Here is a 24501-nt window from a genome sequence, read left to right as displayed (position 1 = left end):
GACCTGATCCATAAAGCCCTTGTACCAATGAGATGTTGAGGCACAATATTGTTAAAATTGCACTTACTTTTCTTGAGAAATTTCAGTTTTTTCAGGTTATTCACATATTTTTTGCTTGGGTAGTTTATAAAAGTAAGTATTTTCATAATTTAATGGGGGTTATTTGCAGTAAAACAAAGACAAAAATTTGGAGTTGTCATTATCTATAGGTTATTATGCTATTATTTACTGGTCTGGCCCACTTGAGATTAAATCGGGCTGCTCTATGTTCATTGAAGACTGTCAGCTTTACAGGTGAAGGCTCCTACACACATGATAAAGGGAGCATGTATTTGCTTTGTTTCGTAACCTGACATAATTGATTAGCCCAGTGGTAAAGCTCTCATCACATGGTACAAAGCTGCTGCCATTCAAGGCTGGTAATCCTTCTAGTCTACCTGTGTTAATGCACACTGACCTGTGCGCAGCCCACTGGCCCTGCACAGCCCCTGGTTTCGCTCTGAGATCACTTGCTGTGCTTTTTGCTGCTGCTGCTGCTGCTGCTGCCTGCACAAAGGCGTGTCCCTGAGTCATGCATATAATAGTGAGAAGAGCTGCGATAGGCTTTGGCTCTCCAGTCCTCAGCTCTCTGTGCGCCAGTAGACTCACCGGCAGCCGCAGACTCTCCACCATGGCCGAACCAGTGGTATTCAACAAGCCAAAGGTATGTCAGATACAGACAAGTGAACATAGAACACAGTGGAATCATCAATAATTTCAACGGAAAGGTGGTTCATTATTCATGAGCGTGCGTTCGCCTTTATTTTACGCGCGTTATGACTGTGTTAACACGGTTTTAGTTTGAGTAACAGGCTCCGGTGTGGTTCTAAAAAGAAATCTGAGACTAATAAGAAAAAAAAAATTAAAAAAGACAACATTTGACTTACTTTTTCCCTCATTTGTGTCACCTGCATTAATACAAGGAAGAGCCATTGGAAAGACTAACAAGACGCGCCATCTGTCATGAGTCAAATGACTTTTTTCTGTTTTTTCCTTTTTAGACTATTTCTTATGTCGTTGCCACGAGAAGGTTTTTATGTTTCTGGTTTCTAAAAATGTTTCTGGTTTCTGAAAGTGTTTCTGGTTTCTGAAAGCGTACCTTCAGTGCGCACTGAAACGCGCCCATTCGATTTTGACTCGTCTTCTGTAGTTTTTGCTCCAAGTACCACAAAGAGAAAATAAATATGATCCCAAACTGACAGTCACAGTCACCTTACATAAGCCATGCTGAGTAGTTAGGTTTAATGGCTTGTTAAAGGCATAAACACACATGGAATGTACAGTAAACTCACCGGTGCCCTTTGGAGTCCTATTGTGGGCAGACTGAGCATGCACGTGGGCTATCCAGGAACTGACAGCTGATTAGGCAACAGAAGATGATTGGCTGAGTGACAGAACAGGCAAAGACACAAACAGAGACAGGAACATGTGAGCTGTGTGTGTGTTTGGGGTATATTATGAAGTGAGCACTGTAAAAAATGACTGTAGAATTAACACCAAAAAGTTGTAAAACTGCAAGATAAAAAAACTAAGTGACAATACAATGCAAAGTTGTTTATTTGAAAAGATTTTTGTGTTAACGATTAATTCAAATATAGCGGTAGTTCTTACAGGAAGAGTATGTGAACAAAACCAGATTTGTATGTAGAAATGATGTATTTCTATTGTTTTTAGAAAATAAAACTAAATTGAAAAACAATGTGGTGCCGTTTAAATTGCAAGACCATAATGTTGAAATAACGGCCTATTTGCTTTATATATATATATATATATATATATATATATATATATATATATATATATATATATATATATATATATATATATATATATACATATATATATATATACATATATATATATACATATACATATATATATATATACATATATATATACATATATATATATATATATATACATACATATATATATATATATATATATACATATATATATATATATATATATATATATATATATATATACATACATATATATATATATATATATATATATATATATATATATATATATATATATATATATATATATATAAGTAAACATTTAACAATGTAACATTTTAAATTTGTACATTAATGGGTTGGTAGAGCGGCTCATTCAATAACCAAAGGTTCTGGTGGTTCGAATCCTGGCTCCGACTGTCCATATGTCCATGGAAGACACTGAACCTTAAATTGTTCCCAGTTGGACCTGGTGGTTTTGGAAAGCACTTTGGGCACCATGAGGGTGTAGAAAATGCGCTATATAAGTGCAGTCCATTTACCATTTAAATCCAGTGTTAAATCTGCATGTTTAAAATGGTAAATCTACATGTTTAAAATGATAAATCTACATGTTACTCTGTAAATATGTTTACAGTTGAATGGGTTTTTTCACACTATTGTTCTGGAAACCACAGCTGCCAGTTTTTTTCTGTAAAAACAAGAGGATTTTTTTTACAGTGACTGTTTGCAGGGCGTCTGCTGCTGCCTGCAGGGATAATCTTATTAAATATTAATGTGTTGCCCTATAATTGATACCACACATGGGGTCAGTGACTGTCCCTGCAGGATGAACATCTGACAGCCCCTGCCCCACCCTGTCACTGCACACTTACTGTAATGTTATAGGTTAACAGACCATATGTGCATGGAACAAAGGTGGGGAGGAGGTGGAAGTGATTTTAAACAAGACTGAACTCGTTCTTTTCAGTGTCTTTTGTGGCTGACAGTTGAACACTGACAACTACAGACGAATTTAGACGTGACTAAAACAGCTCATACAATATAAAAAATATGTGTGGTTATTCTACTGGTTTACACATAGCCGGGGATTTTTGAAAACAGATTTTTCTACATTTTTTGCACGACAACAATGGGCACACACGCACTGAAATTGAAGGGTTCTAAAAACTCCGGCCACAGTGGAGATTTCTGCAAATCTCAGTTTTCTCATTCAAACAGAGAGAAATGGAAAAACGGAGATTCTCAGACAGACGTCACAATTTTTGAATCAAATATTCTACTAAGTTATAAGTGATGATATAGCTTAGAACAGGGGTGTCAAACTCATTTTCTTTCAGGGGCCACATTCAGCTCAAATTTCCAGTGAGCCAGACCAGTAAAATAATAGCATAATAGCCTATAAACAATGACAACTCCAAATTTTTTATATGCAAAAAAAAAACATTAAATTATGAAAACATTTACATTTTACAAACTATCCAAACAAAAAAAGATGTGAATAACCTGAAAAAAATAAAAATTTCTGAAGAAAAATAAGAAAAAATAATAAGAAGAAAAATTTGATTAATATTCTGCCTCAACTTATGATTTCTACATGTGCATTACAGATCAGATCTACCAAGACACAAAACAGGCAGAATATTGTTAAAATTACATTTATATTTCTTTAGACATTTCAGGTTGTTCATATTTGTTCAGGTTATTGACATTTTATTATTAAAGGATATCAGAGTTTAATGTTCTTTGCAGTAAATCAAAGAGAAAAAATTGGTGTTGCCATTATTTACAGGCATGATGTCATTAGTTTTTTCACATTAAACCAAGAAGAACATTTGGAGTCATTATTTCTAGGTTATTACGCTGTTATTTTTGAGTTCAACACCCTTGACTGTTAATATCTTCTGCACTTTTGCAAATTCATCCCACGGGCTGGATTGGAACCTTTGGCGGGCCGGATTTGGCCCCCGGGCCACATGTTTGACACCTGTGGTTTAGAGGAAAAGGATGGAGCTGAGAAGTGAAGTTACACGTAGCCTATTAAATGAGAAAATAAGGACGTTTGGTAGCGAATGTTAGCATCTTAGCTAATTAGCGCCCACTGCAGCTGCTTAACAGCATCTTTGTGTAATTACTTGATATAAAATATGGCTTTTTAAGCTACATTTTTAAACTACTTCTCCTTAGGTTCATAGTGGAAGTGACCTTTCATTGGGATTCTTTTCAGGATTCTGATTGGTTAATGGTACTCGATCATCCAACTACACTGCCAACTACAGGCCTGGCATGCTCTTGACAGTAAAGATATATGGGGCTGTATAAATGCAGAGTTTTCTGAAAACGATCATATCTACACAAGTTTTTTTTTTTTAAACCAAGAGAGGGAAATCTCAATCTCTCATCTTTCAAAAATACGTAGCTACATATAAACGTAGCCTCAGACACTTCACATCTACAGGGTGGGTGAAAATTAACTAGGCATTAAAAAATTGGTAATGAAATTCATATTCCTATTACAAATTTATTGAAATAAATGATACATGTTCTTTATTACATGGAAAAATGAAAGTAAATCTTCATATTTCAATGTAAGCACCGGTGGCGTCAACCAGTTCCCTCAAACGTCCAGTGGTGGAATGAACAACCTTCTGAAGGATGTCGTCTGGGAAATTATTGAGAATCTCCTCAATCTGTGAATAAGAAATAAGACAATAAGAAATCCCCATTAGTGTTGTCTGTTTAAAAAATGTTTTCGTCATTACTGCAGTGATACTAAAAATTCTATAAGCAATTTCTAATGCCTGGTTACTTTATACACACCCTGTATGTTCAGTCTGACAGCCTTGCCGAGTTCAGAGTTATTGCTCCGATCAGCTTTTCACATAATTTTTTATGTTGATTTTTTTTTTTTTTTCTGCAGTTTTTAGTGTGAACTGGCCACCATCCTGATCAGATGCACAAAACCAGTAATATTAGAAGTGTTCAGATCCTTTCCTTCAGTGAAACACACTGTGGATCTTTTCCAGTACATGTAAAAGTCATCAAATCATCATCAAATGTTCCATATCAGTGTTTTACTACTATATATGATGTCTTTTGGATTCATATCACTACTGCATTTATGTGTACATTACATTTACTGCTGTGGATGTTTACAGATGAGCTCATTTGAACTTCTTTATAGTATTTTAGTGACTGTCCAGTGCAGAATTGGAATAAATCTCAATCTAGACCAATGTAAAAGTCACATTAACCCATAAAGGCCCAAATATACACTAGTGATCAAAAGCATCTACTGATCTAAAATGATTAATAACCTTAAAGCCACTAATCCCATCAATCCATGTAAATAATTGATGTAAAATACAGTTTGTCATCTTTTCATGGTCAGCAGATATGATCCATTTGGACGTTCAGAGGCTCCGTAGTGAACGTGGAAACAGCGCCATCGTCTACAACATTGATTCACCAGTAAAACCCATGGAGTTTGATAAATAACAGCAGTCATAGACACTTTTTTTTACATTCAGTTAATGATATATTTTACAGAAACAGTCACTTTTTCTCAAGTTTCCTCTGTCATCATGATTAAAGTATATGAGCAGTAAAATAAATTTAGGAAAATACTAGACTTCCACTGAAAAAATGCAAAATGGAGAGGATAATATTATGATAAATGGTGATAAGTCACTTAAAAAAGATTAAATGGAGAAAAAAAAATTTGCAGACTACCACAAAAGTAGCACTGGGTCTTTCTGGGTTAATTCGGAAATAACCATGTTGCAAAACATCACATCTGTGACTGATGTAAGAAGTGGCAAACTGTATTGGAATGACCAGATTCCATGGGATTTGTGCTCTTCATACTGCTCCACATATTTAGACAAAACTCATGCATGTCAGTTATCTCTAACAGGAAGCTTTCCCATATTTTCATATTCTGTTCATATCAGTCTGTTGTACAATTCACTACAGAATAGTTGAGCTGTAGATACAGATTCTATATATCTTACAAACTGTTGCAACTAATTATATGTGGTCTATGATTCCAACAGGAAGTACAACTTGTTCTGAGACTTCCTGATGTTGCAGATGGGTTAACCAGCTGCTGCTGCTGATGGTTTTTCAGTTTGAGTCACACCACGCTATAAACAGAAGAAAATACGGTGTAAACAACAGAGACCCTGAGCCAGTTGTCCGAACATACACTACTTGTTGTCTAAACAGTTGGGTTTAAACATTTGATCTCATCATGCAGTCTTTTGTTGCTTCATCTCTTGTAGTTTCCACTCTATGTAACACACACAGATGTCCACAGCTGTACACATACTGTTACTCAATACTCAGTAACAAACATACAGTACACAACATTCACGCTCTTAGACTAAAATATGCTTCACTAATAATGTTCCACTTTTCACATCTGTGAGGAGAAGAACCTGTTGGTGTGGTATCAGAAGTTATTCATTTAACTATTATGTTAGATAACATGAAAAAAGGGAAAGATAGATATTCATTGATTCAGTCTCATGAAGTGAACTTTCTATTAACCCATAAAGAGCCAAACATCCACTGGCGACCAAAAACATCTAATGATCTAAAATGTTTAATAACTTCTGATCGACTAATCCTATCAATTCCTGTAAAATAAATGGTGTAAAATGCAGTTTATCATTTTTCATGGTCATCAGATATGACCTATTTGAATGTAGAGAATGTGGAAACACCATCATCTTCTACAACATTGATTCACCAGTAAAACCCATAGAGTTGGATCAATGACAGTGGATGGAGACACTTGGTTTATGTTCAAATAATGATATATTTTACTAAAAACTTATGTTTTCTTTAGATTTTTCTGTTTTTGATATAATAACCCTCTACTTTATCTCTGAGCTTTTATGGAAATCTACGTAGTCAGTGAATTAAATATAGGAAAATAACTGATTTATACTTAACAATGCAAAATACAGAGGATAATATTAGAATAAATAATGATAAATCAGTTAAGAAAGGTTAAAAATAGAGAAAAAATCATTTGGGAACAGAAACAAAAGTAGCACTGGGTCTTTATGGGTTAATTTGGAAGTCTGATTAATAAGTAACTAGAATAATTAATAATTAGAGTTGAAATTACTATCAATAGCTAGTAAGACTTGAAGGAGTCAGAGTTCTGCAGCATAAAGCTAGACCATCAGGTATATTTTCAAGTGTTTATTGACACCAAAAATATCACATGAAATGAAAAGAACAAAACGCACTATAATCTAATGAAAGATGGACTATACACAAGTGTATTATGTGTTTGTGGAAGTGTGAAAGTAGGCACCGCATGGTTTCCCCAGTGGTGGCTGAGGTGTCTGTTTGGAAACAGACAAAAGGGAAACATGACAGATCCAAGATGGGTGTTCGGTCCAATCCGAGGAGAAAAGAACAAAAGAATGTGGAATACAGAATGAGCTGTGGGTTTCTTTTGTCTGTGTGTAGACTGAAGGCCAGTTTGTGTAGTGAAAGTGCCAGGTTAGAAAAGAGGTTAAACCAAATCAATTCAACACATGTACTTTGGTTAACTTTAAGTTTTGTGCTTTGTGCGATGCCGTCTATGTCCAGTTAATGTTACCAAGTTTGTGGATGAAGAGTCTAGTGTTTTGCCGGTTTGAGATCTGCAGCTGTATTTTGTCTTCCTTGCCAGTTTGGCAGGTTGATGTTACTTCTGTTCTGTGGCTCCTGTTGTTTGCTCAGCTGGCATAGTCTGTGTCGTAGCTGCTCGCACAACACTTGTCAGTTAACTTTATTTTACTACTGGTTAGTCTTAGGCAGACACTTTATTCACTGTTGCTGCTGCTATATGCACCACCACTTTAACTGTACTGTTGCTGCATACTATGAATTTTGTACATATTAAGATTTTTTTTTTTTTTTTTTTTTTAATCTTTTTAAATTTTTCTTTTTTTTCTTTGCATATTTTATTTTATTATGGTAGTTTTATTCTACCCTACTTACTGTATATATTCTATTTTAGATTTTATTCTTTATCTTCTATGCTAAAACCAAGACCTGGGTAACTACATTTCGTCCTATCATGTATCATTGATCGAATGACAGTAAAGCTGAGTCTGAATCTGAGACACTTGTGTTGTTGCTATTGACAAAAATCCCAGAAGAAGAGGCACTGGAAGGGTCACAGGGCCTACACTGTCATGTGGAGCCTCAAGCATTTTGGACTTCTTGCACTTCCCACCCCTTTTCGCTGCATGTAAATGAATCATTGTGCTTCTTTTCTTTCTAAGATTATTAATTTTTGTATTATTACTGTTCACATATATGTTAAATCTCATTGCATGTTTGGAGTAAATCACTAAATCTAAAATCTGTAATCTGAGTTGCTTCTCATGCAGCAGATCTGTGGGCTATGTTTCACACATAGGTACGAGTGTGTGAAGAATTCTGGGAAACTGAGTTCATTTCAGAGCACAAACATGAACATCTTCAGTTGCAAAATCCCAACTACCTTTCATTAAACAGCTATTATTTTAGAGAGGACATGTATAAAGTTAGACTTAAATTTCTCCATCTATCTTTTTGTATCTCTATCACATTTATGTCACATGTTTTTGTTTCCCAGGGCGGTGTTTCGTAAGAACGGCAGGATGAGGCTGTACAGAATCTGTTTTTGCTTCACAGGCTGGAAGATTAAACAGTAATAAAACTTACGACATAAATGTTATGACACTGGAACAGATGGATGTGTTTGATTTTACTCTGGCATTCATGATTACACAGTTAAACTAAGTTGTACAAGGCAAATTATTAAGAGCAATGGAAAAATAGATGAAGCTTGAATATAGCTGTTGCAAATTTGAGAGTAAAGAGCTTTGATTGCACAGTACAAGCCTTAGTTTAGGACTAATATCGATAAATGTGCTCGTTTTCTCTCCTTCTGTGTCATCCTTAACCAAATTGAATTAGAACCTAAGTTTGACAGATGACTATAGTTTAGTCGTTTGCTGTTGAAGGTGGGGCAGAGATTTATAGGTCTCATCTGTTGTGATATTTCACAGCTTTCAGCGATGGAAGCAGAGCCAGTATTTAGACTTCTCTGACCCTCCTCTGGCACCCCTGGACTTTTCACCATTCGCTGCCTAGTCACGCGTGTTGCATTCAGGAACGGCTGCATCACTGCCAGTTCTGCCCACTTTTTTTGAACACTAGAGAATATCTGACATTCTTCTGCTCCACCCACTCTGAAAAAGATGACATTGCTTATAGACTCATTGATAATTTGTTGTTGACGTTTTATTATGTTCATTCACAGGTTGAACTGCATGTGCACCTCGATGGAGCCATCAGGGTGCAGACTATCCTTGATGTTGCCAAGTAAGTTTTTTCTCATTTCAAATGGAAATATTCTGTATCATCCCAATCTTGAAGTGTCCGTTCCAGGGCTGCACAATATTGGAAAAAACTGACATTGCGATTTTTTTTTTAACCCTGCGATATACATTGCGATATGAAAAAAATACTCAGGAGGATATAATAGCTGTGTGATGCCGACGTAAATAGTCAAACAAATTAGTTGTGTTTCCTCTCATCGTGGCAACACAGAACACGTGTTCTAACATCATCCTTCTTGAAATAATTCCATATAACTGACGTTGCTTTTCTTTTTGGCACCAAGTTTTCGTTTTCAGTGATTTTCTCTTGTTCGTTGCTCATTTTTTAATGTTGTTACCAGTGACTCACTCCTTGTGCAGGGGCGTGGTCTACTTTGGTAAACGGGTTAAGAATGATTGTGATTGGTGGATCGCTGCGTGCAGTGTGTGTCAGGTACCCAGGTTGAGACATGTTGAGTTCATTTGCCTCCTAGATTGCAAGATCTGCGATGTGACTATTGCACACACGTACTTTGCGATGACAATGCTCAAACGATATATTGTGCAGCTCTAATCTGTACTGCAATTCAAAAATATATTTAGCCTAAGAAGAAAGCATATTTGCTTTTTACAGTGATTTTGAAGACAACATTGCCGGTGCATAGACTAAATAAAAAAAATTTTAAAAAACACTGGTCCAGACCTTAGTAGTGTCCACATCCTTTACTTTTTGCATCTATGTTTAATTCAGATGTTATATTTATAGCTTAGACTCCAATGCATGACACATGTAATTTCCCAGTTTGGGATAAAGTACTTCTATCTATCTATCTATCTATCTATCTATCTATCTATCTATCTATCTATCTATCTATCTATCTATCTATCTATCTATCTATCTATCTATCTATCTATCTATCTATCTATCTATCTATCTATCTATCTATCTATCTATCTATCTATTGTGTTGTCATTTTAGACATATTAGTTTTCTGTATTATAGATTTAAGTGAAACTGTCTTTTTTAAAACATTGTTCTTTAACTGTGTCTTTTTCTCTCCCTTCTCTTTCCAGGAGGCGTGGGATTTCCTTGCCCAGGAATTCAATAGAAGAGATGACGCAGAGAATTATTGTCGAAAAGCCGGGTAGCCTCACAGAGTTCCTTGGCAAGTTCGCTGAGTACATGCACGTGATTGCGTAAGTGCTGAACTGTCATCATTACAGACTCAGTTTCGTAATTACTACAGGTGTTTTCTCGCTGAGCAGGTGATAGTAGGTGCAAAGGGCCAGATTAGTGCGATTTACGAGTCAGGGTTCACCTCATTAAGAGTTACAGGAATGCTAATCCTCAAGGTTTGCGATAAAGTCAAAGTTCAGACACTTTGACTTTATGGGAGTAGACAGTTTGTGTGTGAGATTTAAGGGATTATAAAAGAAACTAACTGGGAACGAGCTGTTTATATCTACAGATGGAGTCGGTCTTGTTCACAGAGTTCACATGTTTACTGTTTTATAGCAGTTGTCATCCAGTGTTAATGTGCATTACTGTCACCACAAATGAGTGTGAATTAGACTCATTATCCTCTTATTATAAAAACCCACAGCAGATAAAACAAACATGGACTGTAACAAGGGACTTATTATCGTCATTATGGAAGATTGTGACGTGATATTCAGGAGGTTTTAATCTGTAACTTCAGTGTAAGACGTCACTAAATATCACATACTGAGCCTTTAACCCTCACATACTTAAACAGTCACTGGTGACCAAAAGTATCTACTCATCTAATATGTTTAACAACTTTGGAATCATTAATCCTATCAGTACATTTAAATAATTCAGGTAAAATTCAATTTCTCAGCTTTTCACACTCCATAGTGAACATAGAAACACTTTTGATGTCTTGTTTAACACATGGCAAAAAAAAAAAAAGATATGGCAGAAAACCGAAGTGACATAGTCAAATGTAAGTGTAAGACAAAGTTTCAGTCGACCAGCACTACATATGTATGAACTGCAGAAGACATCCATCCAAAGCATGGTTTTGTTTTTTTTTTATTATTGTATTTATTATTTACTATCATTTAAGTGTATGTAAGTGCATCAGATCCGATAATTACAATTATCTGATTACCCCCAGTTATCGGATTTTCATTCTCATGTAAATGGGCTCAGTGTCTATGTTCAACCTCGGGATATTATTTTCTTTTGAGTGCACTATTTTTGAAAGTTAACTGTGACTAAATAATCATTAAATAAAATTAAAATGACTGGTAATAATAGATTACAGTGAAACTATGTCCACAAACATTTAATGCAACCTCTGGTATGAATTTACAGAAGGCCAAAGTCTGCCTGAAACTCAAAAATTATCATTTATTTCACATGCAAAAAAACAAAAAACAAATGGCAGTCAAGTTTTGATATAAAAACCTTTGAATTTCCTCTGAGCTTTTATGAACATCTCCATCATCAGTGAATTAAATATAAGATAAGATAATACCTGGTTTTCACTGAAAAATACAAAATGCAGAGGTTAATAATATAATAAATTGTGATAAAATTCATGGGTAAGATTAAATATAGTGAAAAATTCATTTTGAAGATGCTACAAAGTATTTCTATGTCTTTAAAGGTTAAGTTAATATATTTATGTTGCATCTAATTCTCTGTAAAACAGTGAATTTTTCGTGTTTGTAATTTAAAGCACATGAGGATTATAATGTATCTCCACATTATAATCAAGAACTCTTATTTTACTTTACTTCACATGCACAACAGGAACACATCACTCTCAAGATCAAGTGTCACCTTGGCAACGAGACCAAGATATGAGTAAGGTTGCTCAAGTGGCTCAGAGATCTTTTCCGCTGGAACAGTGTCTTACATTCAGTCTTTCATTTCAGTGACAGATCTGAACTGTTAAGAAAACACCAAATAGACTCTTTCAGACACTCACTGACCATGAAACTGCACAACAATACCCGTCTGTTGTGACTGGACCACAGCGGGCAGTCATGCTGAATGGACCCTTCTGTATCAAGGCTCTTGAAAGCCTCGTGAGCAGCAGGGCCTTAACAACACAGGGAACTTGCCAGTTGAGTTTAGTTCATACAGAATTGTTGTACAAGCAGGGTAGCGATCTAGCAGTGTGTTTGGGTGTTTGTGATATAGAAGAGAGGGAGCTGGTGAACAACAGGCATTCAGGTCTGTGTGATGAGCATTCACATGCAGTGTAAATGCTGGAAGCGTAGCAGTTGTTCATCATGTGATTTGGAACAGAAAGTATCCCATTGAGTCTAAAGAAAAGAAGGCACTGAGGCTGTGAGTCCCTGTATATTTGCACAATAATATACTGTCTTATAAAAGTTAAGTTAAAGCAGTAAAACACATTTTTTTTTTACCTCATTAAAGGAGTGATATTTTGCTTTTTTAAATGGAATTATGCATTTCAAAACATTTCCCTGTGGTCTACATAAACTGTAAATGCTCTGCTTGGGTCTGAATTCTTCATTAATTCAACTCCACAGGTCCATCTTCAACCCTATTTCTGAGTAATGACACCAGAAAGGTGGTTTTGAGCGCTGGCCCTTTAAATGCACATGAGCCACTTCAGGCCCCACCCCCTCCAGGTTGTTGGCTGTGCTGCTCTGTCCCGTTCAACCAACAACTGAATATTTTAGGTAATTGCCTCAAAGTTTGGACATATTTTCCGTATGGACTACAACCACTATTGCTGACAAATAATTATGGCGTACTCGGAGAAATGTTCGTCAGAAGTCTTGACCTTATATGTGCAAATGTCATGACGTAACTAGATATAGATGTAACAAATTAAGAAGGAATTAAAACAGGTTGTAGAAATCCACTCAATTTTTGCCAAAATGAATATAAAGATAGTTTTGCAGCACCTGGAGGGTTCAAATTCAAACTTTATGAACTACGTATTTGGGTCCAAATACATAAATAAATGAACCAAAGCCTAATATTAGTGGGTTTAGCTAAATATGACCCCTGTAAAGCCAATACGCATGTTTAGATTTGACTCAAAAAATAAATCTAAAAGTCGTCCTTTTCTAATAAAATACAATATGTTTACTATAGATGTGGTGTGATTAAATCAGTGCTCCTGTGTAAAAGTTTTATTACTTTCATTATTGTTGGTTCGAGAGCCATTACACTAATAATGATGGATTATCAGCAACTGATGGTTTTATTTGTACCTTTGAGATAGGATTATTAGATCCAAAGTGCATTCTAAGTCACAATGCGTTTTTCTTTGACCTTTTTCAGTGGCGACAGAGAGGCCATACAGAGGATAGCCTACGAGTTTGTTGAGGACAAAGCAAAGGAGGGAGTGATTTATGTAGAGGTCAGATACAGTCCACATTTCCTTGCTAATACTAAAGTTGATCCCATCCCATGGAACCAGAACGAGTAAGTCATTATTTTTCTCATATCTGCAGTGTAAATATGCTTTTGTTGTGCTTTTAGGGAGGGATATGAATTTTGTTTTTTTTTTTCATTGTTTTCTTCACCCAGGGGTGACCTGAGCCCAGACGAAGTGGTGCACTTGGTGAACATGGGTCTCCAGAAGGGGGAGAGGGCCTTCAATATTAAAGCCAGGTCCATTCTATGCTGCATGCGCCACATGCCAAGTAATGAACTGTTCATGCTCCTGTTTGACCAACTTCCCAGCTCTTATTTTTATTAGTTAACACTGGGAAAATGGAAAAACACAATCTATTTAAAATGTTCTACACAAACTATAAACACCAGGTTGTTTTAACTACATCTAAACTATGGTTTTTATTAAACTCCATGCAGCGGTAGTTAGTATGTACTATATTTGCACCATTGGAATACACTTTCACTGGCTGTTCCGCTGACTTTGCATAGACTATGAGCTATACCAATGAAAGTAACTGTAGTAATATGAGCTGTCGCGGTTTCAGCAGTAATACATCATGTACTCCTCCATTCCTGTCACGCAGCTGTTTCCTGTGCAACTGATATTGTAGACAGCTTAAATTTATATCTGATGTTTTAGCAACTAACAAGTTATCTGTTGCAAAGTGCTACTCAGATAAGCAGTCTGTTTTTGTCATTTAAGAAGAAAATGTAGTTATTTTAGCACCAGTGATATGAGCAAGTTGTACATTAATGTTGCACTGGAATATCTTCATGCTTGTACAAACTTTATTATCAAGAATCAATAACAACTATAATCTGTGATTTGGGAATTTATTTAAACCTTTACTTAACTGACAAAAGAGCAAAGGAAAAAAAATCCAATGTTGTCACCGAACAAATCAATTGTATTATGTAGTTCTGAACACATTTTTAAGGTGTTGACATGTAAAATACTAGAAATAAGTTGGCATCACATTGAAAAACTTTGTCATGTGTATTTGTAGAAAATGTCCCAAATTCTCTGTAAACAGGGTTTGTAAATTAAAACTGTTTAAGTCACATTCTGATATTTAACACATAAAGACCCGAACATCCACCATCGACTAAAATCATCTACTAATCTAAACTGTTTAATACCTGTTGGTCCACTAATTCTATCAATCCATGTAAATAACTGGTGTAAAATGCAGTTTGTCATCTTTTCATGGTCATCAGATATGACCCATTTGGACATTAGTTACTGTGGAAACACCATCATCTTCTGCAACATTGATTCACCAGTAAAACCCATGGAGTTGGATCAATGACAGTGTATGGAGACACTGGGTTTATTGATCAGTTAATGAAATTTTTTGCTGATGAAGTCATCTTTTCTTCAGTTTTCTCTATTTTTATACAATAGCCTTTGAATTTACTCTGAGTTTTCATTAGCATCTTAATTAAATATAGGAAAATACATGATTTACAGCAAAAAATACAGAGGATAATATTATATTAAATTATGATAAATTACTTAGGAAAGGTTAAATAGAGAGAAAAACATATTTTGGAACTGCCACAAATGTAGCACTGGGTCTTTATGGGTTAAAAGCTTTGCTATGAAGATCTGCACATGAGCACAGTCAGTTGTATCATCCTGTTTTTAATCTTCAGATGGCAGTGGTTTTACACAGTAATGTTTGAGTGCAAGGTCAAGCCAGTGAGATGAAAATAACATACCAAGTTACTGCAGGCCACAGTTACCACATCTATGTCAACATATGACGTGTCAATTAATGTCACTTAGTGCTTGTTATTAATGTAGACACTTGTAGAATAACAGATAATATCATGCTTCATCTGTTTCTGTCATTGCAATCCATCAGTGCATCGACTGCATGTGTGTGTCTGAGTGTGGCAGGACCCGGCTGTTTTGTAATGTATGGTGTTGTAAATCTCCAGGCTGGTCCATGGATGTTGTCGAGTTGTGTAAGAAGTATCGCCACGAGGGCGTTGTAGCCATTGACCTGGCAGGTGACGAGTCACTCAACTGTGAAGCGTATCCAGGACACAGGATGGCCTATGAGGTGAGTGTATTGAGACATCAACAAAGTGGCACCAGAAGGTCAGTGTAACACTGGCATGAAGAACACAGGTGTGTCTGTTGGGTGTGTTTGTTTTGTACATTTTGTTACAGATAGTCATACAGATAAAAAAAATAATTAAAAGAATAATCCACAAACACAGCTACACAGTACTGCTTTGCTGTTCCACCAAGATTTGACCATATCTAAACTCTTTCTTCTAAGTGTTGTAATTATTGACGAAAGCTGCAGCTGTAAATGGGTGCTTCTATGAAACTCGGGTCATTTAGGTACCATTTTGGCTTTTTAGACCCAATAATAAGAAAAATGTAGACATAATTCCCCCCAGGGTGTACCTAATGATGAGTCAAGATGCAAAAAGAATTATACTCTTACTCTGAGCCATCCCAAAATTAATGAATTTTTAATCAAATATTGGGGCCAAAAATAGGACCAAAATTTGGACAGGAAAAGCTACCAAGGTGTCAGTGCATTTGATCTGGAAAACCTGGCTTGGAATGGCCTTATATAGCGCTATAAATACAGACACTGTGTTAAATGTGATGATCCTAGTTGTTTTTTTTAATCCAGACATGTGGGTTTTTCATGAATCAGCAGTCTCATTCCAGGTTTCGCTTGTAACCCATCGTGTCCACTTGTGTTACATGCAGAACCTGCCCATTTAAACACAATAAATCGCGAGTGATTTGCAACAGCGGTCATTTTTGTGAAACACTCTGCCTTGCATAATTAGTTTGATTCCTAAAATGTACCTGTAAAAGAATAAAAAGATATTTGAAAAAATAGTTGCATGTAATTTTCGTGTCCTTTTTACTGTGTTCCATGCAGATTCTTGCATAAAAAATAATAGAAAAATGATATAAAAATGTGTTTTATCTGAACAAATAGTTTTTCTTTTATCTCAGTAAATATTTATTTTTAAAACAGACCCAAAGTGCTTCCAAAACTTGCTTCATAACATTAGTGTGCATCTGGTTTGAATTTTTAGCCCCCAGTGTACCCAAATACATGCAATACTATAATTACTGTAACATTATCCTGTGTGTCAGCAAAGAAGGGTGTTGTTGTTACTCATCTCTGTCTGGGTGTGTGAACTGAAGGAACAAACATGAATCAAACATAACAATATGACACTGACGGCAAAGTGGTATTAATTTTGATTATCTCATTACAATGGAACCTGTCAGTGGGTGGGATATATTAGACAGCACGTGAGCATTTAGCCCTCGAAGGTTAAAAATGGACAAGAATCAGGATCTGAGCAGCTTTGACAAGGGAAAAATTGTGATGGATGTTCATTTTTCCCCCTGCACAAGTTTTACCTCCCTTCCTGGCTGTATGTCAATATTACTGAAATGTCATTGCGTAATTTTTTCAGCTGTAAATGTTTTCACAGTCATGGAGTACATAAGAAACTGACTGCACCCCGAGGGATCCTTAGCAAGAATTTAAAGCTCTGTTAGATGTGCAGCAGCTTAGAGATAGATCTTTTCAGATTATTGATGATTTTTTAATGTGCTAATAGAGTTTTTTTTATATGTGAAAATATGCCTCATCATGAACACCCACACTCACCATGGGTTGGCCCTGTAGGTATTATAACCTGCTGATCTGGATATAAGAGACACATCAAATCCCAGATGTTATATTTACAGTCTATTTCTAAAGATAGACAAGGTGTTTTTTTAGTGCTGTAATTAAAAAAAGTGTACTCTGCTTTCAAACCAAAATCCTCTTCTGCCCCAGAGCTTCTAAAAAATCCATTTTATTTTAATCTAGCATTTATTGATTACTTCACAGAATACTTAAGTAATCAATTGTGCCATTCAGAGCACAATGAATGAGACAGATTAATCAGTTAATACACTCCGGCGCTGGACACGGACCAAGTCTTAGCAGAAATTAATTACTCGCACTGATATAGTATGGGTGGAATCAACATAACTTACATAAGGCCTGTTTTTAAGCACTCTGAGTCTTACAATTTGTCGATACAAAGTGAAAATGAATAATGGCATGAGTTTATCATCTTAAAACTGTGCATATGCTTTGGGATTGTTTTAAAATCTATTGTTTCTGATTGTTAAATGACCGTATATTACCAACATGTGTGCCAGCATAGACCTGGAAACTCACTTGTCTTTGTTGCTATAAACACAACTCTTGTCGTTTTTCACCATGGCGGCACTCACAGTAGAAACATACAACATACCAACACAATGTCTATGATATAAAGAACTGTTGCTTAAATAACAGCAACTCCAAAAATTAGTCGCTTTAAGAAGTGAAGATAAACCGCACTAAAAAATTCTTCACATCCTGTCACATTTAAAACTTATCAGATAATTAAGTTAAAATACAACTGATCGCACACTGTAAAAAGTGGTTAATAATTATAAGTTTAGGCCATAAAGTTGGTTTTTATGTATGCATTACAGTATGATGTCAAACCATTAGTATAGTCGACACCTTTATCCATAACTGTGCAGGTGTGTTAGTCATCATACTTTTATTGTCCACATTGTAAACAAGTTATGAAATTCTGTGGAAAATGTGAATCTGTACATGTATCAAGCATGTTTCAATTATTAACAAAAAGTAGAATCGAGAGAACAGAGTCCATGTTAATATTGAGAGTTATCTTCATAACTGTATGACCTCAAGATAATTAGTGGAAGATTAGGCAAGTCATGTTTAGTGTGTCTAAGGGTGATGATATTTAATGAAGTTCAATATGTGTATAAAGTTTAGCCTCGAAGAAGTACATCTGATCCTAAGGGGAAATTGCAGTTCAATTCTAGTGCACTGAGCAGCACCAGGAGACCAACTATAGTATTCTTATTTAATGTATAGACAATGGGAATGTGCTGCTTTGTTATTTAGTTTTACACTGCTACAGCAACACTTTTCTCCCATGGGAAACATATGAGCATTAAAAAAACTGTTCTGCATGATGAAAAGTGCCTGTGACAGCAATATTTCAGATACATAAGCCAAATGCTAGCTTGTACTGTGAGTTCGCTTATGTGTTCCATGATTTATATTATTGACAGGAAGCAGTGCGTTGCGGGATCCACAGAACGGTTCATGCAGGAGAGGTGGGCCCAGCGAGCGTGGTGAAAGAGGTAAACCATTCGACAGTCTCAAGCAACATTTCTGACAGGGGTGGAAAAGTCATCTGAGAAGTAATTGTCGTCAATGTGTAACCCAGTACCAGTTCTATGTCTAAACAAAACAATGAAGTCATATACAGACAATAACATAGAAGCAGGGGCAGAGATCCAACAGAAACAAGCAGAGGAGAGTTATTGTTATGTATTGTTAGACTGGTCAAAGCTTAATAAAGAAAGGAAGGAACAGAACACACAGCTTTTGTACCGTGAGGAGGTTTATATCAGGACTAACAAACAAAACAAATGCATGTGTAAATGCATTTACTTGAATTATCCTTCAATATATTATACTACTATACTAAAATACCATATATATGTGTTATCCATATATTTAACAACTGGTGTAACTGAGCACCTTCTGTCTGTAGTTTAACCTCTCCAATTTTGTCTCCAGTTTCTACAATAAAAATGTTGTTACTAAAAAATTCTAAATCAAAATCTTACCAAGATTTCCTAGTCAAAATATCTCATCAGACTTAAAATAAGACATAATCACTTAAAGAGTAAGTTTTCAGCAAGATATAAGACTTTATTTTTAGACAATAGATATTGAAGATCTTATTTCAAGAAATCTTACCAAGATCATTTTCATTTGTTCCACTGGCAGATTTTTTTTTTTGTTTAATTCAAGCAAAAATATCTTGTATTCATTTTTTTATTTTTTTTTAAACTTGTTTTTAGACGGGCATTTTTTCCAGTGCATAGAAAGTTTAGACACCCCACAACTGAGTCGCTGAGTTTATTGTACAGTATTAGTGAGTATGAAAACATAATTAGTGAAAGAATCTCATGGCTAGTGATTGAAGTGGGACTAATGGGACTTCCTGTTTGTTTGGTGGTCATGAGGTCACATTAATGGTATTAAAAAATGTGAATTAAAAAAAAAAAACTAAACTAAATACAACCTAAACTACATCAGGTTGAATTAGAACCACATACTAAATAAGAGGAATCCAAAATTAGAGGTTATTACCTTTCAAATGAGCTGTTATTGACTAATTTTGGCCTTGTGGTTCTTCAGTTATAAGCTTTGGAACTTGTTTATGGTAAATAAGAGAAAATGAACACAAAATAGATAGGAACACCACTTTTCTTGGTTGTAATGCTGTCACTATTATTGGTAACCAGTGAATCAGTCTGCTCTGTGAGGAAGCCATTCGTCAAAATGACAGCTCTGTAATGTCACAACTGTTGCAAATGTGCCTCTTGAATTACCCTCCACATTCTGCTGACATGTCATACACTGAGGATTTTTTTTGTAGTTTCTGACCTTTTGTATGACCTGACCCTTGTCTGATAATGTCAGGCTGTGGAGGTGCTGAAAGCTGAACGGGTCGGACACGGTTACAGAACCCTGGAAGACCAAGCTTTGTACAAACGACTGCTGGCTGAGAAGATGCACTTTGAGGTAAGAGACCATGTTAATATTCAGTTCATTCATTCCTCTCAACACAGCTGAAGCGACAGGTGATACTGACTGCATCTAATTACATAATCTGACAGGTACTGTGACCTGTTCAAGATCTCAAATATTACACACACTGATTCATATATTTATCACAAGCATCTGTTTTTTATTGTTCACTAATGTGTAACTGTAGTACTGTACCACCATGGTTACACACTGACCTCTAGTGGAGACAACTGGAATAATTTTAGACTCTTCCTGCATGTGATCCGGAAATTGATCTCAGAGAATGATCTTGAAGGATGTCACAATTCCTAAAAAGCAAGAGAGAGGATTAAGGAGAGAGGAGGTCTGTAGGAGGACCCATAAGAGAGGATGTACAGGGGGTCCATGACACATCTGGAATATTTATAGTGGGACTCTAAAAACTGGTGTGCTCCTTATCAACTATTTAAGGTGATAAGATGAGTAACTTACAAAATAAGACTTACAACAGCTCTACGTTATTCATATTGTGTTTTTCATGGGTTGTTATGTTCATCTGACAGAAATCAAAAAATACACTGATACACTGACAGATGATGCAGCAGGGCCTCACCTCATATTTAGCTGGTGGTTATTACGCCCCCCCCCCCCCCCCAGCAGGGGAGGCAAGGGGTATTGTTTTTGGTTCAGTTTGTGTGTTTGGTAACAAAATTATTGGTTGAATTCATACCAAATTGGATTTATAGATTGCCAGTGACCCAGAATAGATCTGATTACATTTTGGGAACAGTAGGTCAAAGTTCAAATATTTTATGAATTTTTAAAAATCCCTTTTTTCCCCATTTACTTATAATGGGCGAAATTTCAAATGTGTGTAGCGGCAAGACTATTGGTTGAATTCATACCAATTTGGGATTATAGACTGGCAGTGACCCAAAATAGATCTCATTACATTTTGGGAAAAGTAGGCCAAAGTTCAAATTTTTTATGAATTTTTAAAATCTTTTTTTTTCCCCCATTTACTTATAATGGGTGAAATTCCAATCGTCTGCAGCAGCAAAACTATTGGTTGAATTCATACCAAATTGGGTTTATAGATTACCAGTGACCCACAATAGATCTGATTACATTATGGGAACAGTAGGTCAAAGTTAAAATTTTTTATAAATTTAATTTTTAAATTTTTTTTTTTTTCCCATTTACTCATAATGGGCAAAATTTCAAATGTCTGTAGCAGCAAGACTATTGGTTTAATTCATACCAAATTGGGTTCATAAATTACCAGTGATCCAGAATATGTGTCATTACCTTTTGGGAAAAGTAGGTCAAAGTTAAAATTTTCTATAATTTTTTTTTAATATTTTTTTTCCCATTTACTTATAATGGGCAGAATTTCAAATGTCTATAAAAACATCAATTTTGTTTCAATTTACTTCACACTTGGCACATACAGTATATAGAGGCAGTTGATATGCTGACATCATCACATGCATAGACATGACATCAGCTGGATCGATGCCAAAATACGCTACAGTATGTACAAGAGGCGGGGTTTGTTGTGCCTGGCCCCACTTGTTTTTGTTTTTTTACTGTTTTTGCAAAATTCCTGAGTCTTCTGTGTTTATTTTTTGGAATGGAGGGACTAAGACACAAGCAGAGGGGTCTAGGATGTACAAATTGAGAAATGAGATGAGTCCTCTGTTTCTCAGTGGCACCTGTGCTGTTGTATTTGCAGGTGTGTCCCATTTCCAGTAAGCTGACAGGTGCCTGCGACCCAGACTTCACCAAACACCCTGTTATCACGTGAGGTTTTTTTTTTTTTTTCTTTGTGGATGAGCCTGTATTTAAGCAGATTTATGCACTTTTGTGATTGTTTTGTTTTCTTTAATCTCTTGCTGCAGGTTCATGAAGGACAAGGCCAACTACTCCCTGAACACAGATGACCCTCTGATCTTCAACTCAAACCTGCACCTCGACTACAGCACCGCACACAAATACATGGGATTCACTGAGGACGAATTCAAAAGACTGGTGAGATCAAATGCATGCATAATGACTGCAGCAGTTCACACGATAGAAGCATTTGAATAATATTTGAAATAATACCCTGGGGTGTAAATGCTGTTTGTAATGCAATGCCTTTCTCAGCAGCAAAAATAAAGCCCACGAAGTCTTAAGATTACATTTTTTAACACAGTATTTCACATCCAGGTTTCAAAGCATTTTTACTGTGGGCAGTAGATCAGCCCCCAGTTTACATTAACATGAGCTTGTAAAATAAATCTGACTAAAATAGACCTTTTGTGTTTTGTAGAATATCTGTTCAGCAGAGTCATGCTTCCTGCCTGATAATGAGAAGAAAGAGCTCCTCTACAGACTGTATGAGGCCTATGGGATGATGCAGACCACTGCCTTTTAAACCCAGCGCTGAAAAGACACGTCTTAGGAAAAACAATACGGCGTAACCCAGGGGGGAAAAAAAAAAAAAAAATTTGCTCTGAACCCTCTTTTCCCACCTGACACAATGGAATGTCTTTTTTCCTCAGATGTGATTAGATATGAAGCCTATATACTGTGAATCAGAACCTTGCAGAAGCATTCACCTCTGGTCTTGGTGCTTTTCTTTTTGTTGTTCTGCAGCCTGAGATTAAAATAGTGTCCCCCATCCCCCGTCTGCCCCCCCCCAGCTCTGTCAACTTCAGGTCAGGGCTGAGCCTCCATCCTGGTCTCAAATCTTAGCAAGACTGAAAAATGTTTGTCTCAAGATTTGGTCTATATTTAGTGTTTCTCATTTATTTCCCATAAATGTAATTTTAATCCCATCAGGTTCAAATGTTTCAAGTCCAAACACTTATTTTCTCCTGGCCACCTCTGTTTAATGCACTCCTTACTAGGTCTTTAATAGTACCCTGCTCTTGACAGGTATAGGCAATGCTATATTCTTTCCATTTTAGATTTAATGGATTTAACTTCCGCTTGTTTACTATCTCACACTGATCTACACAACTCCACAACTGTGTCTCTGACCTGTTTGAGTAACTCCATGGTCTTAATGTAGCTTGTTTAATGGTGTTAAAGATTATTTCAGGCCATTCAACTTCATCATTTTCACCTATGTTAGATCCAGTAAGTAAAGTCCAATTAATTCTAGACTGCATTGCAACAAATTAGAACTCCAAAATTGGTGAATACTTTTGCAAGTCATTGTACATCACAGGCTTAAGGGCTTAATTGTATTTTATATTTCCTACTTTTGTACTAGTTTACAGTGCATTTTTGGGGGTATATCTAAGTGCTAAGAACTATAACAAGCAAAGATGAACTTTTATGAAGCAGATTTCATTATGTTTTTAAAATTTCATTCATTTTGTTTACAGCCTGTTGTCACAAAATGTATCAGGGAAACTTAACCTCATAAGCTTATGGCGCACAATTCTATAAGTCTCGCTAATACTTTTCAGTTCTCAAAGGTTCAGCGAGGTAGTTTTGTTTTTCATCACTGTCATATCTAAAACAGTATTTGAACTACAAATAGCGGTATAGATTTCATGGTGTGTGGTTAAAGGGTTTAAGTTCTATAGCGTGGTAAAAGATAAATGAAAAAGACCTTTGGGGAAAAAATGTGAATGTTTGATTTCAGGGCGAATGGGGGGAATCTAGTGTCAGAAACATAAACCTCACAATGCATCAGGTTTAAACAGCTGGATACCAAATGTTTAGTCTTAAGTATGAACACTAGGTGGCATGGTACTGTCACCTGGATAAACACACCACTAGTCAATGTGGTTCTGCATTTTAATTGACATTTGTAAAATGCATGTATTTTTATTTTTTTTTCCATTTCATTAAACGATAGCACTTCCATTTATATCTGCCACAGCTCAGAACCATAATAAATGCTATTCAGGTATTTGTGAAAGTTGGCATTTTCTTTGATTATTTCCTCATATGTAGGTACATCTTCATTATTATCCAGCTTCACTTCAGAAAAGAGCTTTTAAAGTAATTATGTCTAAGGACAAGCCTGGCACTTACAGGGATTCCTTTAACTCCACATGGCTGTGCTGATCTACTCCTCCGTCATCCTGTGAGATAAATGGGAACACTGGGGCCATGCTAGGTGGAAATGTAAACACCCGCTTCCTGTGGCCATCCTAATGTACACAAAAGCTGAATTCAATAATATTTATGGCTCTGGAAGTACTCGGCACTGTATTCATTAATCCTAGTTAGTTTGAACTGTCCACCTTTACTGAATGTGTTGAGTGCAGCAGTGCAAA

At 36.0% G+C, this 24501-nt stretch overlaps 1 protein-coding gene across 1 annotated transcript; it reads left to right on the top strand.

The window, feature by feature from the left end:
* The first annotated feature begins 432 nt into the window (after positions 1–432).
* ada (adenosine deaminase) lies at positions 433–24131 on the top strand. Its single transcript, XM_030139104.1, has 11 exons — positions 433–703; positions 9100–9161; positions 10232–10354; positions 13452–13595; positions 13701–13816; positions 15513–15637; positions 18709–18780; positions 20135–20236; positions 21957–22024; positions 22123–22252; positions 22536–24131. The coding sequence occupies exons 1-11, from the start codon at positions 572–574 to the stop codon at positions 22638–22640; spliced, it is 1179 nt and encodes a 392-aa protein (XP_029994964.1). The 5' UTR covers positions 433–571; the 3' UTR covers positions 22641–24131.
* Positions 24132–24501: the final 370 nt, after the last annotated feature.

This window comes from Sphaeramia orbicularis, chromosome 7 (genome assembly GCF_902148855.1).
Source record: "Sphaeramia orbicularis chromosome 7, fSphaOr1.1, whole genome shotgun sequence".
Classification (NCBI taxonomy): domain Eukaryota; kingdom Metazoa; phylum Chordata; class Actinopteri; order Kurtiformes; family Apogonidae; genus Sphaeramia; species Sphaeramia orbicularis.
This window is presented reverse-complemented; position numbering and strand designations above follow the sequence as displayed.

Coding starts and splice junctions, on each gene's coding strand:
- ada (XM_030139104.1), top strand. CDS start 572: ATGCATATAATAGTGAGAAGAGCTGCGATAGGCTTTGGCTCTCCAGTC. Junction 13,596..13,700: donor ATCCCATGGAACCAGAACGA/GTAAGTCATTAT, acceptor TTCTTCACCCAG/GGGTGACCTGAGCCCAGACG. Junction 18,781..20,134: donor CAGCGAGCGTGGTGAAAGAG/GTAAACCATTCG, acceptor TGATAATGTCAG/GCTGTGGAGGTGCTGAAAGC.